The sequence below is a fragment of the Dipodomys spectabilis genome, unplaced genomic scaffold (genome assembly GCF_019054845.1).
Source record: "Dipodomys spectabilis isolate Male_0828 unplaced genomic scaffold, ASM1905484v1 ptg000797l, whole genome shotgun sequence".
Classification (NCBI taxonomy): domain Eukaryota; kingdom Metazoa; phylum Chordata; class Mammalia; order Rodentia; family Heteromyidae; genus Dipodomys; species Dipodomys spectabilis.
In genome coordinates, this window is record NW_024871474.1 from 75070 (window position 1) to 89400 (window position 14331).

At 67.6% G+C, this 14331-nt stretch overlaps 1 protein-coding gene across 1 annotated transcript in view; it reads right to left on the bottom strand.

The window, feature by feature from the left end:
* Positions 1-3292: 3292 nt before the first annotated feature.
* The window catches only part of Il16 (interleukin 16), a 34730-nt gene continuing 23691 nt past the window's right edge, over positions 3293-14331 (bottom strand). The window contains 8 exon segments of the mRNA XM_042673321.1: positions 3293-3561; positions 7303-7425; positions 7619-7856; positions 8593-8694; positions 9056-9221; positions 10483-10586; positions 10588-11519; positions 14028-14175. Of these exon segments, the coding sequence (XP_042529255.1) occupies positions 3368-3561; positions 7303-7425; positions 7619-7856; positions 8593-8694; positions 9056-9221; positions 10483-10586; positions 10588-11519; positions 14028-14175 (2007 nt within the window). The 3' untranslated portion in view covers positions 3293-3367.

The window sequence follows — 14331 nt, forward strand, 5'->3', positions numbered from 1 at the left end:
CCTGTGACCACACACAGACCTCCTCTACCCACTGTCTGCTGTGATCACACACAGACCTCCTCTACCCACTGTCTCCTGTGATCACACACAGACCTCCTCTACCCACTGTCTCCTGTGACCACACACAGACCTCCTCTACCCACTGTCTGCTGTGATCACAGACCTCCTCTACCCACTGTCTGCTGTGACCACACACAGACCTCCTCTACCCACTGTCTGCTGTGACCACACACAGACCTCCTCTACCCACTGTCTCCTGTGACCACACACAGACCTCCTCTACCCACTGTCTCCTGTGATCACAGACCTCCTCTACCCACTGTCTGCTGTGATCACACACAGACCTCCTCTACCCACTGTCTGCTGTGATCACACACAGACCTCCTCTACCCACTGTCTGCTGTGATCACACACAGACCTCCTCTACCCACTGTCTGCTGTGATCACAGACCTCCTCTACCCACTGTCTCCTGTGACCACACACAGACCTCCTCTACCCACTGTCTCCTGTGACCACACACAGACCTCCTCTACCCACTGTCTCCTGTGATCACAGACCTCCTCTACCCACTGTCTGCTGTGACCACACACAGACCTCCTCTACCCACTGTCTGCTGTGACCACACACAGACCTCCTCTACCCACTGTCTCCTGTGACCACACACAGACCTCCTCTACCCACTGTCTGCTGTGACCACACACAGACCTCCTCTACCCACTGTCTCCTGTGATCACACACAGACCTCCTCTACCTACTCCTCCTGTGTTCAGGCCAATAGTTCTCATGTGGCAGCCTGGGTAGGTGTGCATTATATCCATCCTTCTGCCTCTAAAGTACTTCTTTTGGGTGATGCTAGTTTCCATGGCGGTGTCAGAGCCCTGGTCCCTCCCTTTCCTGGGAACCAGCAGGGGAGCAAGCTTTCTGTCATGATGGCCTGGCGTCAGGCTGGTGGAAGGCTCCTTCAGTGTCTCCTGATGTACTGATCCTGGGGTGGTGTGGCTCAGCCCGCCCCTTGTCTCTGAGTGGTGCGGCTCAGCCCGCCCCTTGTCTCTGGGTCCCCCTGTGTGCCAGCTGCTCTGTATGGAAGTCTGCCGGACACCCTGCCCTCAGGAGCCTTCCACAGAACCTCCCGCAGGTGGGCAGACCCAGGTCAGCAGAGTTCCCGCCATCAGCTAGCCTCAGCCCCTGGGCAGCCGAGGGGCTCCCACATCGCAGCCCCAGCACGGAGCTGCTCCAGGGCTGTCAGGGGCCGGCTCCCCCTCCACCCCCGTCCACCCCCACCCTTCCCACCCTGCCTCATCCGCTGCCGAGAAAACAAAGTTGCTGTTACAGGCTAAGTGGTTACCGTACTGCGACGGTTGTTTGCAACGCGTGCTATGCATTGGTAACAAGCTGAGTCTGAAGGTTGTATTCTGACAGCGACATCCGTCACTCATACACAGCACTGCCATCCTGGCTCCTCCGCCACTGTCAGCAGCCATCTGCTTCAGTGCTGTCGGGAGGGGGGGGGGGGGAGCCGTGGGGCGCACACTGCGGGGGGGGGGGGAGGAGCCGTGGGGCGCACACTGCGGGGGGGGGCAGCAGCCGTGGGGCGCACACTGCGGGGGGGGGGGCAGCAGCCGTGGGGCGCACACTGCGGGGGGGGGGCAGCAGCCGGGGGGCGCACACTGCGGGGGGGGAGGAGCCGTGGGGCGCACACTGCGGGGGGGCAGCAGCCGGGGGGCGCACACTGCGGGGGGGGGGCAGCAGCCGTGGGGCGCACACTGCGGGGGGGCAGCAGTCGTGGGGCGCACACTATGGGGGGGGCAGCAGTCGTGGGGCGCACACTGCGGGGGGGGGGGGGAGGAGCCGTGGGGCACACACTGCGGGGGGGGCAGCAGCCGGGGGGCGCACACTGCGGGGGGGGGAGGAGCCGTGGGGCGCACACTGCGGGGGGGCAGCAGCCGGGGGGCGCACACTGCGGGGGGGGGCAGCAGCCGTGGGGCGCACACTGCGGGGGGGCAGCAGTCGTGGGGCGCACACTGTGGGGGGGCAGCAGTCGTGGGGCGCACACTGCGGGGGGGGGGGAGGAGCCGGGGGGGCGCACACTGCGGGGGGGGGGGGAGGAGCCGTGGGGCGCACACTGAGGGGGGGGGCAGCAGCCGTGGGGCGCACACTGTGGGGGAGCAGCAGTCGTGGGGCGCACACTGCGGGGGGGGGGAGGAGCCGTGGGGCGCACACTGCGGGGGGGGGGGGAGGAGCCGTGGGGCGCACACTGCGGGGGGGGGGGCAGCAGCCGTGGGGCGCACACTGCGGGGGGGGGGCAGCAGCCGTGGGGCGCACACTGCGGGGGGGGGGGGCAGCAGCCGGGGGGGCGCACACTGTGGGGGGGGGAGGAGCCGTGGGGCGCACACTGCGGGGGGGGCAGCAGCTGGGGGGCGCACACTGCGGGGGGGGGGCAGCAGCCGGGGGGCGCACACTGCGGGGGGGGGCAGCAGTCGTGGGGCGCACACTGCGGGGGGGGCAGCAGTCGTGGGGCGCACACTGCGGGGGGGAGGAGCCGTGGGGCGCACACTGAGGGGGGGGAGGAGCCGTGGGGCGCACACTGAGGGGGGGGGGGCAGCAGCCGTGGGGCGCACACTGCGGGGGGGGGGCAGCAGCCGTGGGGCGCACACTGCCGGGGGGGCAGCAGTCGTGGGGCGCACACTGCGGGGGGGGCAGCAGCCGGGGGGCGCACACTGCGGGGGGGGGGCAGCAGCCGGGGGGCGCACACTGCGGGGGGACAGCAGCCGGGGGGGGGGCGCACACTGCGGGGGGGGGGCAGCAGCCGGGGGGCGCACACTGCGGGGGGGGCAGCAGCCGGGGGGCGCACACTGCGGGGGGGGGGGCAGCAGCCGTGGGGCGCACACTGCGGGGGGGGGGGGCAGCAGCCGGGGGGGGGGCGCACACTGCGGGGGGGGTGGGGGAGGAGCCGTGGGACGCACACTGCAGGGGGACAGCAGCCGGGGGGGCGCACACTGCGGGGGGGGGAGGAGCCGTGGGGTGCACACTGCGGGGGGGGGGGGACAGCAGCCGGGGGGCGCACACTGCGGGGGGGGGGGGGAGGAGCCGTGGGGCGCACACTGCGGGGGGACAGCAGCCGTGGGGCGCACACTGCGGGGGGGGGGAGGAGCCGTGGGGCGCACACTGCGGGGGGGGGGGAGCCGTGGGGCGCACACTGCGGGGGGGGGGGGGCAGCAGCCGGGGGGGGCGCACACTGCGGGGGGGGGGCAGCAGCCGGGGGGGGCGCACACTGCGGGGGGGGGGCAGCAGCCGTGGGGCGCACACTGCGGGGGGGGGGGGGTCTGGGGAATCAGCATGGCTTCGCCCCCACGAGCAGTCCTCTGCCTAGGCATCTTCAGCAGCCACAGCGGCTTTGGACGGAAGCCTCCTCCTCTTGATGACCACGGAGACAGGCCCCTCCGGCAAGGCCTTGATGACGCTCCAGGCCTCGTACCGCGTGAGGCCCTGCGTGGCAGTGCCAGCCACGTGCAAGACTTCGTCTCCCGGCTGGACTGTGTCACTCTGTTCTGAGGTGGTCCCTGAGATGAAAAAGTGCCCGTGGGCTCTGAGGGCCAGGCCGGCCTCCGTCCTGCCCTGCAAGCCCGTGGGCTCTGAGGGCCAGGCTGGCCTCCATCCTGCCCTGCAAGCCCGTGGGCTCTGAGGGCCAGGCCGGCCTCCGTCCTGCCCTGCAAGCCCGTGGGCTCTGAGGGCCAGGCTGGCCTCCATCCTGCCCCCGCAAGCCCGTGGGCTCTGAGGACGAGGCCAGCCTCTGCCCTGCTCCGACAAGCCTGGCGTGTCTAAAAGGCGGCGTCTGTAAGCAGTGGCTCCCGAGGCAGGTGCTGGGCTTCCGCACTCTGTGGCCCCTAAAAAGCCACAGCCCGCGCTGTGCCCAGGACCTGGTGGGGCCTTCCACCGGGGATGCTGTGTCCCTGCCGTGGGCCCTCTGTAAGTGGATGCCGCGCCATGTGTGTGAACGGCAGCGCGGACGCTGGGCCCCGCGTCCCTTGGTGTTAGAGCTGCTGCTGACTCTAGACCCGCCTCCGGAGGGGGGACGGGCCCCTCTCCAAACTGAGGTGAGGGCCTGCCTGCCCTGAGCGTGTGAACTCCCACGGGGCCAGGCCACAGGCGTGTGAACTCCCACGGGGCCAGGCCACAGGCGTGTGGACTCCCACGGGGCCAGGCCACAGGCGTGTGAACTCCCACGGGGCCAGGCCACAGGCCGGGGCAGGGCCAGGGTGCTTCGGGGTCCGTGAGCACCCCAGACACCACCGTATCTGTCGCCTCCTTTCATGAGGAAGGCCCTGTCCAGTGCTCCTCTCAGCCTGCCCCGTGGCCCAGGGCTTCCAGCGTGAGCAGCAGGAAGTCAGGGTGGAGTAGGGGGCGTTACAGGCCATCCCCAGAGGTGTCACAGGAAACCCCAAATCTAGGTGACCCCCCTCATTTTACTGTCTTGTATCCCAGTTCATGACAGGTACGGTGCCAGAATTATAGAGGCACTAGCAATGAGGGGTTCAGGACGCAGTAGGGCAGGAGGCTATGTGGACGGGCACAGCACCAGCCTCCGGCTTTACCCTGGGTCACAGGCAGGAGCACAGCACCAGCCTCCGGCTTCACCCTGGGTCACAGGCAGGAGCACAGCGCCGGCCTCCAGCTTTACCCTGGGTCACAGGCAGGCAGGAGGCCGTGTGGGACAGCCTCTGGCTTTTACCCTGACATTTCGTTCACCATGGGCCTTTTTAAACACTCATTTGGGGTTTTAGACTGGAATATTACTGGCCTTGATTACTACATATTTGGGGACCCCTTCAGTTTTGTGCCTCAAGGCAATACGCTGCCTCTGCAAAACTGAACCCACAGACTTCAGTCCCATAAAGGGACCCAGCCAAAGAGAGGTCAGGAGATGCCGGAGAGCAGCTCAAGAGGCAAGGCCGCAGGCGCCGCAGGCCTGTGCATGGTGCAGACACCACACCTGGCCACATGCCCACCGGCTACACATACACGCCCAGCCACACACCCACAAGAACACGCCCGCGCTGGACACACGCCCACGCGGGACACGCTCACGCTGGACACACACCCACGCTGGACACACACCCACACGGGACACACACCCACGCGGGACACACACCCACGCGGGACACACGCCCGCACGGGACACACCCACGCGGGACACACACCCACGCGGGACACACACCCACGCGGGACACACGCCCACACGGGACACACCCACGCGGGACACACCCACGCGGGACACACCCACGCTGGACACACCCACGCGGGACACACGCCCACGCGGGACACACGCCCATGCGGGACACACACCCACGCCGGACACACCCACGCTGGACACACACCCACGCTGGACACACCCACGCTGGACACACACTCACGCTGGACACACCCACGCGGGACACACCCACGCGGGACACACGCCCACGCGGGACACACCCACGTGGGACACACACCCACGTGGGACACACACCCACACCGGACACACCCACGCTGGACACACCCACGCTGGACACACCCACGCGGGACACACCCACGCGGGACACACCCACCCCCAGCCACACACCCACGAGGACACCCACACGGGACACACACCCACGCTGGACACACCCACTCTGGACACACCCACGCTGGACACACCCACGCGGGACACACCCACGCGGGACACACAACCACGTGGGACACACACCCACGCGGACACACCCACGCGGGACACACCCACGCGGGACACACACCCACGCGGGACACACACCCACGCTGGACACACCCTCGCTGGACATACACCCACGCGGGACACACACCCACGCTGGACACACCCACGGTGGACACACACCCACGGTGGACACACCCACGCGGGACACACCCACGTGGGACACACCCACGGTGGAAACACACCCACGGTGGACACACCCACGCGGGACACACCCACGCGGGACACACCCACGCGGGACACACACCCACGCTGGACACACCCACGCTGGACACGCCCACGCTGGACACACCCACGCGGGACACACACCCACGCGGGACACACACCCACGCGGGACACACCCACGCTGGACACACACCCACGCCCAGCCACACACCCATGAGGACACACCCACGCGGGAGACACACCCACGCTGGACACACACCCACGAGGGACACACACCCACGCGGACACACACCCACGCTGGACACACCCACGCTGGACACACACCCACGAGGACACACACCCACGCGGACACACACCCACGCTGGACACACACCCACGCTGGACACACCCACGCGGACACACACCCACGCGGGACACACCCACGCGGACACACACCCACGCTGGACACACCCACGCGGACACACACCCACGCGGGACACACCCACGCTGGACACACGCCCACGCGGGACACACACCCACGCGGGACACACCCACGCTGGACACACGCCCACGCGGGACACACCCACGCTGGACACACGCCCACGCTGGACACACACCCACGCTGGACACACCCACGCTGGACACACGCCCACGCGGGACACACGCCCACGCTGGACACACACCCACGCCCAGCCACACACCCACGAGGACACACCCACGCGGGACACACACCCACGCGGGACACACACCCACGCGGGACACACCCACGCGGGACACACACCCACGCGGACACACCCACGCTGGACACACCCATGCTGGACAGACACACACCCACGCTGGACACACACCCACGCTGGACACACACCCACGAGGACACACCCACGCTGGACACACACCCACGAGGACACACACCCACGCTGGACACACCCACGCGGGACACACACCCACGCGGGACACACCCACGCGGGACACACCCACGCTGGACACACACCCATGCGGGACACACACCCATGCTGGACACACACCCACGCGGGACACACGCCCACGCTGGACACACACCCACGCTGGACACACACCCACGAGGACACACACCCACGCTGGACACACCCACACCTGGACACACCCACGCGGGACACACCCACGCTGGACACACACCCACGCGGGACACACGCCCACGCTGGACACACACCCACGCTGGACACACCCACACGGGACACACCCACGCTGGACACACCCACGCTGGACACACCCACGCTGGACACACACCCATGCGGGACACACGCCCACGCTGGACACACACCCACGCTGGACACACACCCACGAGGACACACACCCACGCTGGACACACACCCAAGCTGGACACACCCACACCTGGACACACATCCAGCCAGCAAGGAACAGCAAGCCTAGCACCCACCTTTGAAAATCCTGTTGACGGTGAGGGGCCTGTCCCCGAGCAGGGAGGCCCTCCCGCCTTCCAGGCTGAAGCCCAGCCCTGCAGAGGTCTTCTCCAGGGTCACGGTGAGGACGGTGGCTCCTGCTGTGGAGGAAACCGCAGGCCTGGCTGGAGCTCCACGCGTGCCCACGCCCGGCCGCTCACGCACGCGCCCACTCACCGGGTGGACCAGGCGGCCCGCACGGCTGCGCTGTGATCGCCCGTTGGAGCTCCCCCAGTGTGGGGCGACAAGACCGGCTCCAAAGGGTCAAGGCCTCCTCTGACCGGGAGAGCTTACCCGGCTCTGCAGAAGCCTGGCTGGCCGCCGAGCCTGTGCCGTGCAGGTCCGGCGTGGGCCCCTCCGCCGGCCTGGTGACAATCACGGCCTGCCGCGGGTCCCGAGCCTGGCGGAGGACGGCCAGGGCGTCGCTGTGCGTGGCCTCTTTGAGGGACTTGCCGTTGATGGACAGAACCTCGTCGTCCTTCCGGATCGTGCCCTCCCGGGAGGCCAGGCCCCCAGGGAAGACTCTGTGAACCTGCCGGCCCAACAGTGGGTGTGGAAGCCGCCCAGCAGGCCTGCCCCCGAGACCAGACCTGACTGCCAGTAACCAGCCCAGAGGAAGGAGGCACAGATTTGGGGTCTCTGGGTGCCAGGACAGGGCTGCTGGCAGGCCAGCGTTCCTTCCCTCCTTCCCTCCAGCCCCAGGGCAGAGCTCAGGGCCAGAGTTCCTCCTAACTTCCTTCCCCACCAAAGTTCCACATTTACCTTCTTCACCAAGTTCCGCCTCCCTCAGTCCCTCCCCAGAGCTCCGCCTCCCTCCCTCCCAAGGGCCCGCCTCCCTCCCTCCCTCCCCAGAGCTCCGCCTCCCTCCCTCCCCCAAGCTCCACCTCCCTCCCCCAAGCTCTGCCTCCATCCCTCCCCAGAGCTCTGCCTCCCTCCCTCCCCCAGGTCCGCCTCCCTCCTCCAGCTCTGCCTCCCTCCCTCCCCAGGGCCCCGCCTCCCTCCCTCCCCAGAGCCCCACCTCCCTCCCTCCCTCCCCAGAGCTCCGCCTCCCTCCCTCCCTCCCCAGAGCCCCACCTCCCTCCCTCCCTCCCCAGAGCTCTGCCTCCCTCCCTCCCTCCCCAGAGCTCTGCCTCCCTCCCTCCCCCAAGCTCTGCCTCCCTCCCCCAGCTCCGCCTCCCTCCCTCCCTCCCCAGAGCTCCGCCTCTCCCTCAGTTCCCCACCATCCAGCCTGGCCGGCCCTCACCGCTGGCCCACGCTGGCCCACTCACCGTGATCACCTTGTTCTCCAGGTCCACACCCCCTGCCAGGCTGAACCCGAGGCCGACTCCTTCCTCCTTGTGCAGAACTGTGACTCGGATGCTGTCTAGTTTCTGCAGACAAGAACACCTGTAACAATCCTGTGCCCGCAAGAAAGTGCACACTCCCCGGCCGGCATGGGGCTCGCACGCCCATGCTCCCCTGCCCGGGCACCGGCTGTAACGCTTCCTCCAAACAGGATGCTGACTGTGAGGACGTGACCATCTCCCAACCCTCAGGGCCATCCCTGGAGCTACGCTTCAACCCTCAGGCCCATCCCTGGAGCCATGCTCTCAACCCTCAGGCCCATCCCTGGAGCTACGCTTCAACCCTCAGGCCCATCCCTGGAGCCATGCTCTCAACCCTCAGGCCCATCCTTGCAGGCCCCGGGTGGCCACGCCCCCCCACAGCGCCCTGGGGGGGGGGGGAACCTACTTTCAGCGAGGCCTCGTCCAGGGCGCTCACTTCCTCCTTGAGCTGTCTCAGTTCCGCCGGGCTCAGCAGGGCGATGACCGACTGGCCAGGCTGAGAGGGCTGAGAGGCGCAGCAGGCCTCCGAGGGCGCGGCCAGCCCCTCCGTGAATCCTCTCAGCTCAGAAAGGCTTGACGGGAGGAAGCAGTGCACAGCGTGAATAACAAGCCCGTAAAGCTGGCATCAGCACCGCACCCGCACGGACGCAGCATCAGCACCGCACCCGCACGGACGCAGCATCAGCACCGCACCCGCACGGACGCAGCATCAGCACCGCACCCGCACGGACGCAGCATCAGCACCGCACCCGCACGGACGCAGCATCAGCACCGCACCCGCACGGACGCAGCATCAGCACCGCACCCGCACGGACGCAACATCAGCACCGCACCCGCACGGACGCAACATCAGCACCGCACCCGCACGGACGCAACATCAGCACCGCACCCGCACGGACGCAGCATCAGCACCGCACCCGCACGGACGCAGCATCAGCACCGCACCCGCACGGACGCAGCATCAGCACCGCACCCGCACGGACGCAGCATCAGCACCGCACCCGCACGGACGCAACATCAGCACCGCACCCGCACGGACGCAACATCAGCACCGCACCCGCACGGACGCAGCATCAGCACCGCACCCGCACGGACGCAGGGCCAGATGCTCTGCGCATTTTATTCAGGCAACAAATCTGTTCTCGGCGGCACAATAACAACAGATAGAACTTAACAGGGGCAGAGATGGTGGGTCAAGGAGGGAGACCAAGAAACCCTCCAAACTCTGCACGGGGGACGGGCACGGGAAAGGAGGATTTGGGTGAGGGAATGGGATGAGAGGAAGAGTCTGGGGTGGGGAAGGGGGTGGGGAGGGGGAATGTCACCATGGAGCACCCTCAGGTTACAAAGGCTTCTGCACAAAAATAAATGAGATGGCAGCCCAGGCCCGCGGCCAGAGCCCCACGGCTCCGGCCTGGCACTGCGCCTGCGTGGCGGGAACCCATGGTCAGAGCTGGCACTGGCCTGGGGCTGGAACCAACGCAGAGGACCTCAGGCCCTGCTCAGGGCTGACCCCGAGGCAGAGGGAAATGGTCCTGCTGGGGAAGGCCTCCCCAGGAAGCCTGCTCCTCCAGAGGTCAGGGCCTTGCCCCAGGACCTCCCCTTCCAGACCTCCCTGCCTCCCCGGCCCTGTCCACCACCTGCCGTCCCTCTGGAGGCCAGGAGTGAAAACAGGTGTACTATACGCACATGTGTATACACACACACACACACCAGAAAAGAACCACCTTTGGGCTGGTAGAGCCGAGCAAACCTTAAACTGACACGTAGGATTATAACCTATAACAAGGAGAAAGGAGAGACGAGACAGAAGACCGGGGATGCGGCCCTCACTTGAGGGAGAAGCTGGTGTCCGGCGCCGCGGCGTTGGCAGGCCCGTCTGCAGGGGCGTCTTGGCTGGAGGCCGGCCGGGGGGCTGCCCCTTCCGGGGGGGGGGCGGGCGGCCTGGCTGCCAGGGGCAGGGGACGCCACGCACAGCAGGGACTTCATGACGGCGGAGGACACCTGGCTGCTGATGGCGTAGAGCTCACCGGACCTCCCGGCCCCGGCCGTGGCCTCACAAGACTTGGTCCTGGCCAGGGGGAAGCTCCGTGCCCGCTGGCTTGGCATCTTGAGGGCTGGACCTTGGGCGTCCTCGGCCTCTGAGGACAGCGGCCTCGGGCGGGAGCCCGAGTCCCGGGTTTCCCGGCCAGGCGGCCGAGCTGGGGTCGGGGACGCAGGCACAGCTGGGTCACCAGATGGTGAGGCTTCCGGGAGGCCCTGGGGCAGCTGCTCTGGCTGCTTGTGCGTGGCAGAGAGCGGGGCTCCTGGCCCCCAAAGCCCAGGCGGCCGCCCGTCCTCGGGCTTCCCGGAAGGGCTGGGGGCCTCCCCGGAGGAGGGGTGGAGGCTCAGCCTCTGAGCTCTGTCAGGTGTCTGAGAGGAGGCCAGGTTTTCAAAGGAGCTGATCCTCTGCTTGATGGAGGTGGCAGGGGCTGGGGCACGAGTCCCCTGGGGCTGGCCGGCCGGGGGGACCTCCTGCCGCCTCCGCAGGCCGCTCAGGCTCTGGTGGAACCAGGCTGGCTTGGGCGCCACGGGGGGCCCTCTCTTCACGCCGCTGCTGTCCGCTGGCGTGTGGACCTTGGGCCCGCCGTTGGCAGTGTCCGCCGTGGGCAGGGCCTCGCCGGGGTGGCCCTGCGTCCCGTCCTCTCCGCACAGCCCGTCGCCGGGCTGCCGTGGCACGCGGCTGTGGCTGGTGCTCATGACGGGGTTAAATAAGTTCTTGATGCAGTCGGAAATCCTCACCCACGGGTCTTCAGCTGTGGGCTCAAAGCCGTGGTCCACCCGCACCTGCCGCCTCAGTACCCGGTGCTTTAGTGGAGACGCGCTGGCCACTGTGAGCAGAGACAAAGCCAGGCCCGAGCGTTACACACGCCAGCAAAGACAAAGCCAGGGCCCAGCGTTACACAGGCCAGCAGAGACAAAGCCAGGACCCAGCGTTACACACGCCAGCAGAGACAAAGCCAGGGCCCAGCGTTACACATGCCAGCAGAGACAAAGCCAGGACCCAGCGTTACACACGCCAGCAGAGACAAAGCCAGGGCTGTGTGTGCTTGCTTCCTTCCTAAATTCTAGCTGCAAAGCGACGCGGTAAGGACCATGGAGGAGACATGGAGGCCGCAGACACCGCAGTGAGCCCTCGCTGGCTGCAAGGGGTGGCCCCGGGCCCCATCACCCGGCCCCGGTGCCCACGGACAGGATCCAGGATTGGACGGGGAGTTATTTGCTAGCGTGCTACCGCTGGCCCTGGGACGGCCCACCTCGGCGTGTCACGGAGGACTCCCGTGCTCAATAAGGCAGGAGGCCCTCTGAGGACAGAGCCTGGGAGGCCCCCAGGCCCAGTAGATACAAGTCATACCCGATGCAAAAGCCAAAGCAATTATTTTACCTTCCAAAGCTGTTCAGCTGGGGGCCACCGGTTGGCTGCCATATTTGTTATGGATTGCCAGGCCATTCCGAAGCAAAGTAAGCCAGGCACCAGTGGCTCACACCTGTCATCCTAGCTAATCGGGAGGTGGAGATCTGAGGGTCTCGGTTCAAAATCAGCTGGGGCAGGAAAGCATGTAAGACTCTCACGTCCAATTAACTACCTAAAAGCCAGTAGAAGCGTGGCTCAAAGTGGTAGCATGCTAGCCTTGAACACAAAAGCTTAAGGACAGTACCCAGACCCTGAGTTGCAGCCCCAGGACAAAACAAAACAACACAACCACCACCCAGCAGTGAGCAAGAAGCAGACGGGGCTGCTGGCCGACCCAGCTCTGCACCCATCAGCAGCTGCCTGCCTCTCTGGGCCAGCAAGCTCCTGTGCCGCTCACACGTGTGGACAGGCCTGTGCTCAGATGGCGATCCGCTGGCTCAACCCCAAGGCCCAGGAAAACAAAACCTGCGCACCGATTGGTGACAGCACCCTGGAGCCTGAAGACTGCACTCCTGAGATCTGACTGGACAAGCCCAGGACGGAGCCGGGGGCCGGGGCTCCCGCTGCCCGCCGGTGTGTGCCACCCCCCCCACACAGGGCATCGAGCCGGCGTTCATCTGCCTGCCGATGAGACTGCCAGACTCTTCCCACGTGCCCAGGGTTGCCCATGTGCCCTGGCAGCCAAGAGGCAAGGTCATCCTGCGGCCTTCAGCATTTGCCGCAGGACACCTTTCCGTGGCCACGAGGAGGCCGCGGGGGTCTGTGGAGAACACGGAGCGCCAGCTCGCACCCCAGGGTGAGGAGCACAGGCCCCTCCTCTCCCGGGCCCAGACGCCAGCCCCTCCAGGAAGCAGACCGCACAGCATCTCACCATCTGAGAGACCACCGGAGGGACCGGAAGGACCTGGGGGGACTGGCTGACCTCTGACCCTCTTGGGTCTGGGGGAGGGGAGGGGAGACCCCGCCTCCCCACCCCTCCAGGACGCGGCGGGGCTCCAGGACCAGGACGTAGGGATGAAGTCCGGCCCGTCCCTGCTCTGCCCTGAAGAGCTGCCAGCGGGAAGGAGCCCTTCGCTGGGACCTCGAGCCAACGGCCACCTGCGCGTGTCCTGCGCAAACAGGCAGGACACCGCGTTCTCCTGCTGTTCTTCAGTTAGTTAGGGTGACTGAGGGAACGGGGCGGGGGGGGGGGTGGGGTGCCGTGTCGGGGGGGCCGCCGTGTCGGGGGGGGGGGGCCGCCGTGCCAGGGCCTGCTCCAGGGGTGGTCGGCTGTTCGTCAGTCAGGGTGATTGAGGGAATGGGCCGGGGGGGGGGGGCCGCCGGGGGGGGCGGGGCGCGGTGTTGGGGGGGCCGCCGTGTCGGGGGGGCTGCTGTGTCGGGGGGGGCCGCTGTGTCGGGGGGGGGCTGCTGTGTCGGGGGGGCCGCCGTGTCGGGGGGGGCTGCTGTGTCGGGGGGGGGTGCCGTGTCGGGGGGGGGGGTGCCGTGTCGGGGGGGGGCCGCCGTGGGGGGGGGGCCGCCGTGTCGGCCTGCTCCGGGGGTGGTGTGGGAGCACATTCCATCCCCAGCTCCTTGTCAGAGACATCTCACGTGCTTCCCGCAGGGCACTCAGGTACCAGGTGTGAGCACACGGGCCTACCGCTGTTTCTAGGCCGGCTCCACTGTGGGCAGCACCCCCACTGCCCAACGCTGGGGCCCCCCGTCCATCAGCCCCAGTGGTGGGCCGGCCAGCACTGCCCATCAGCCCCAGTGGTGGCCAGGCCAGCGCTGTCCATCAGCCCCAGTGGATGGCAGGCCAGCGCTGTCCATCAGCCCCAGTGGTGGGCAGGCCAGCGCAGCATGTGGTCTCCAGCCCAAGGTGCTCCCCTACTTTCCCAGTGGAGCCATCTCTGCCCAGCCTTCCTCCTGGGGAGGGGCTGGCGCTTACCTGGGCCGGCCCTTCTCCCTGGCTTGCCCTCCGTGGGGGGCTCAGTCTGTGGGCCAAGTTCAGGTCCTGGGCCGAAGGCAGTGGCCCCAGGGCCTCTCCCCACGGTGTCTTCCTGCTGAGGTGGTGCAGGCAGCGGCTCCCTGGCTTCCTGTGGTGTAAACAGGAAGCATCAGAGCGGCAGCCCCGCGGGAAGGTGAGGGGCCTTCACCGGGGCGGAAGGAGGGACACAGAGCGTGGACGGCAGCAGTGTCACCGCACCTCACAGAGCGCATCCTTCCCGCCTCTGTGTGCCGAGTGGGCCTCG